Below are 3076 nucleotides of genomic sequence, written 5' to 3' on the forward strand. Positions count from 1 at the left end.
AGAAGAAGAAGAAAAAGCAAGAAAAGAAGAGGAAGAGAGAATTAAACGGGAAGAAGAAGAACGTAAGAAACAAGAAGAAGAAGAACGTAAGAAGAAAGAAGAAGAAGAGCTTAGAGCTAAACAAGAAGAAGAAAAGAAAAAAAGAGCAGAAGAAGAAGAGAAAAAACGAAGAGCAGAAGAAAGAAAGAGAAAGGAAGAAGAAGCACGTAAAAAAGAAGAAGAAGAAGTTGAGAGATTAAGGAAAGAACTTGAAGAAGAAGAACGTAAATTAAAAGAAGCTGAAGAAGAAAGAAAACGTATTGAGGCTGAAAGAAAAAGAAAAGAAGAAGAAAAGAAAAAAAGAGAAGAAGAGGAAAAACGAAAGAGAGAAGAAGAGGAAAGAAAAAGAAAAGAAGAAGAAGAGAAAGCGAGAAAAGAAGAAGAAGAAAAGAGAAAGAGAGAAGATGAAGAAAGGATGAGACGACACGAAGAAGAAAGAAGGAAATGGGAAGAAGAACAAAAAGCAAGAATGGCTGAATTTGAAGAAATGAAACGTGAGGCAGAAAGGTTAAGACAAGAAGCTGCACGTTTGAAAGAAGAAGAAGAACGATTGAAACAAGAGGCTGAAAGACTTAAAAAAGAAAAAGAAGAGACCGAAAGGTTTAAAGCATCTTTGTTAGATTCCAGTGCGAAAACATCCTCTCCATCATCAATTGCTACACCACCACCTCCTCCAACATTGAGCATGCCACCACCTCCTCCAACGTTAAATGTAACAAGTTCACCAACAACTACAATGACACCAAGTTCCGGTGCAGCGCTATCATTAGCAGAAATGATTGCAGCTAAACAAGGTAAATTAAAGGCAACTGAAATTGAAGAACGAGTGGTCCAAGAAGATGAGGTTGTTTTAGCATTAAGAGGAATTCTTACCGCAAGAAGACAAGACACTAATATTTCTTCTGATGAAGAAGAAGAAGATGACGATGACTGGAGCGAATAAAATTTATTATAACAGAATTTGTCAAATTTACATTTGCTTTAATTATATTTTGTTATGTCAAATTAATTTAGTTATTTAAGAAAACGAAGAAAAAAAAGAATACGAATTAATAGAAAAATCAATTTTATTCTTTTTCGATAAAAACATAAGTCAAAGTTTTCTATGTTGTTTATAACAATTCACACTTTGATTTAGAAGGTTTTCTTTCTTTCTTTCCTTTTGTGTCAGTAGGTTCAATAGAGGTAGTAGGTTCTGATGATACTCTATTCACTTTTATATCTTTAACTAATGCTTGGAATGTTTCAGTAATATTAATTTTAGCTTTTGCAGAGGTTTCAAAGAATAACACTTTCCATTCGTCAGCTAATTTTTTAGCCTCTGCAGTTTCTACTTGTCTTTCGTTTTCTAAATCACATTTATTACCACAAAGTGCAATAGAAACATGCTCGGATACATCCTTATCAAGAACACGATAAAGTTGCTCTCTAAATCCATTTGCTTCTAAAAATGAAGTAGTGGATGTGATTGAATAAACAATAACATATCCATCTCCTGATCGCATATATTGATCTCTTAAGGCAGAATATTCTTCTTGACCTGCAGTATCCAAAATATCAAGTGAAACCATTTCTCCATCAACAGAAATAGAAGTTCTGTATGAATCTTCAATGGTTGGGTCATAAATTTGTACAAAATGTCCAGAAACTAATTGAACAGTGATGGCAGACTTTCCAACAGCACCACCACCAAGCATAACTAATTTATAAGTGTTTGTAGTCATTAAAAACAATTTGAATTTATTTTTAACAGTTCTAAACTGAGTTTAAGTAGCTTTTCATTTGGAATTTTTCTATGAGAATATAGTTTACTTCTTATTATTTCTTATTTCTTTATTTCTTTTTCTCTGTTCTAAAAAAAGATTAGTGAAAAGAATCAACACTTCTATAAAGAACAAACCAAAAAAAGTTGGATTTCATCGGGATTTTTTCTCATTTTAATAACTATTAGATAAACATACTTCACTAAGGTGAGTATATAACCAAAAAAATCACTAATCCAGTTTTTGTGCATAGTCTTAACTTCACCTTTAAAATCTATTTTAAAATCTATTTTTTAAATATATTATGGGTCATTTACGATTATTTTTTTTAGACAAAAAAGATAATACAACAAATAAATTAATTTTTTAACTTTATATTAAGAAAATGCAAATCCTGATTTTGATGTTATTGCTTTAATAAGTTGTTGTTTCATTTCTTCTTTAGAATTGTAATTGGGTATTCTTAACATATAAGCACATGTAGATGATGTAGGTAAAAATTCAGAAGATTGATTAGTGAAAGAAATTGCAAATTTAGGTTCTAATGATCCAAATCCAAAGAAAGGTGGTTTAATCAATGAAGTACTAAATTGTAATAATAATGATTTTTCTTCTTCTGAAAAAGATTCAACAATACTCCAGAACCATTGAATTAATTGGTCATCAGGTTTAATATTATGATATACTGTATTTTGTTGCCAATCATTTACATCAATAACACTTGACTTACCACTTATCCAGTGTTGTAATTCATCAGGGAATAATAATCTAATATCTTCTTCCTTAATAACATTTAATAATCCATTTCTCAATGACCTAATTCGTTTGCTATTTCTTATGTGTGTTATATAAAATATCACACATGAAATATAATAATTTACATTATTTTTATTAACAAATATTTTATCTCCACCAGTAATTAATGATACATTATCATATGTAAATGTTAGTTCTAATGATTTCAATTCCTCTTCGCTCATATCACTTAATTCATTTAAATTCTTTGCAAGCACATAATCAATACTAGCAAGTGTATTAATATTGATAGAATCATCTTCTGGATTAGTTAGTCCTATCAAAATATCATCAGAAAATACTAAATCAGTTGAAATTTTTTCGCTTAAGCATTTACCAATTAACCTCCCTACCATTTGATATAATTCATCTTCATTTGCTTCAACTAAATTTTTTTGTATTTGACCAAATGTTAATAGTCCATCAGAATTTCTCTCAAATACATGTAGTATTTCAACACTAAACTCTTGTGTTGAAAT

The 3076-nt window shown here is 29.8% G+C and overlaps 3 protein-coding genes across 3 annotated transcripts in view; 1 reads left to right on the forward strand and 2 right to left on the reverse strand.

The window, feature by feature from the left end:
• Positions 1-508: 508 nt before the first annotated feature.
• Positions 509-982, forward strand: ENU1_118260 (hypothetical protein; the record flags this gene model as incomplete). Its single annotated transcript, XM_008859747.1, has 1 exon — positions 509-982. The coding sequence occupies one exon, from the start codon at positions 509-511 to the stop codon at positions 980-982; it is 474 nt and encodes a 157-aa protein (XP_008857969.1).
• Positions 983-1151: 169 nt separating this feature from the next.
• On the reverse strand, positions 1152-1763 carry ENU1_118270 (Ras family GTPase; the record flags this gene model as incomplete). Its single annotated transcript, XM_008859748.1, has 1 exon — positions 1152-1763. The coding sequence occupies one exon, from the start codon at positions 1761-1763 to the stop codon at positions 1152-1154; it is 612 nt and encodes a 203-aa protein (XP_008857970.1).
• A 416-nt stretch (positions 1764-2179) lies between these two features.
• The window catches only part of ENU1_118280 (ubiquitin-protein ligase, putative), a gene marked incomplete at both ends in the record, with an annotated part of 2262 nt that continues 1365 nt past the window's right edge, over positions 2180-3076 (reverse strand). Inside the window, one exon of the mRNA XM_008859749.1 lies at positions 2180-3076. This exon is cut by the window's right edge and continues 1365 nt beyond it. Within this exon, the coding sequence (XP_008857971.1) occupies positions 2180-3076 (897 nt within the window).

This window comes from Entamoeba nuttalli, assembly GCF_000257125.1.
Source record: "Entamoeba nuttalli P19 unplaced genomic scaffold asmbl_5054, whole genome shotgun sequence".
Classification (NCBI taxonomy): domain Eukaryota; phylum Evosea; order Mastigamoebida; family Endamoebidae; genus Entamoeba; species Entamoeba nuttalli.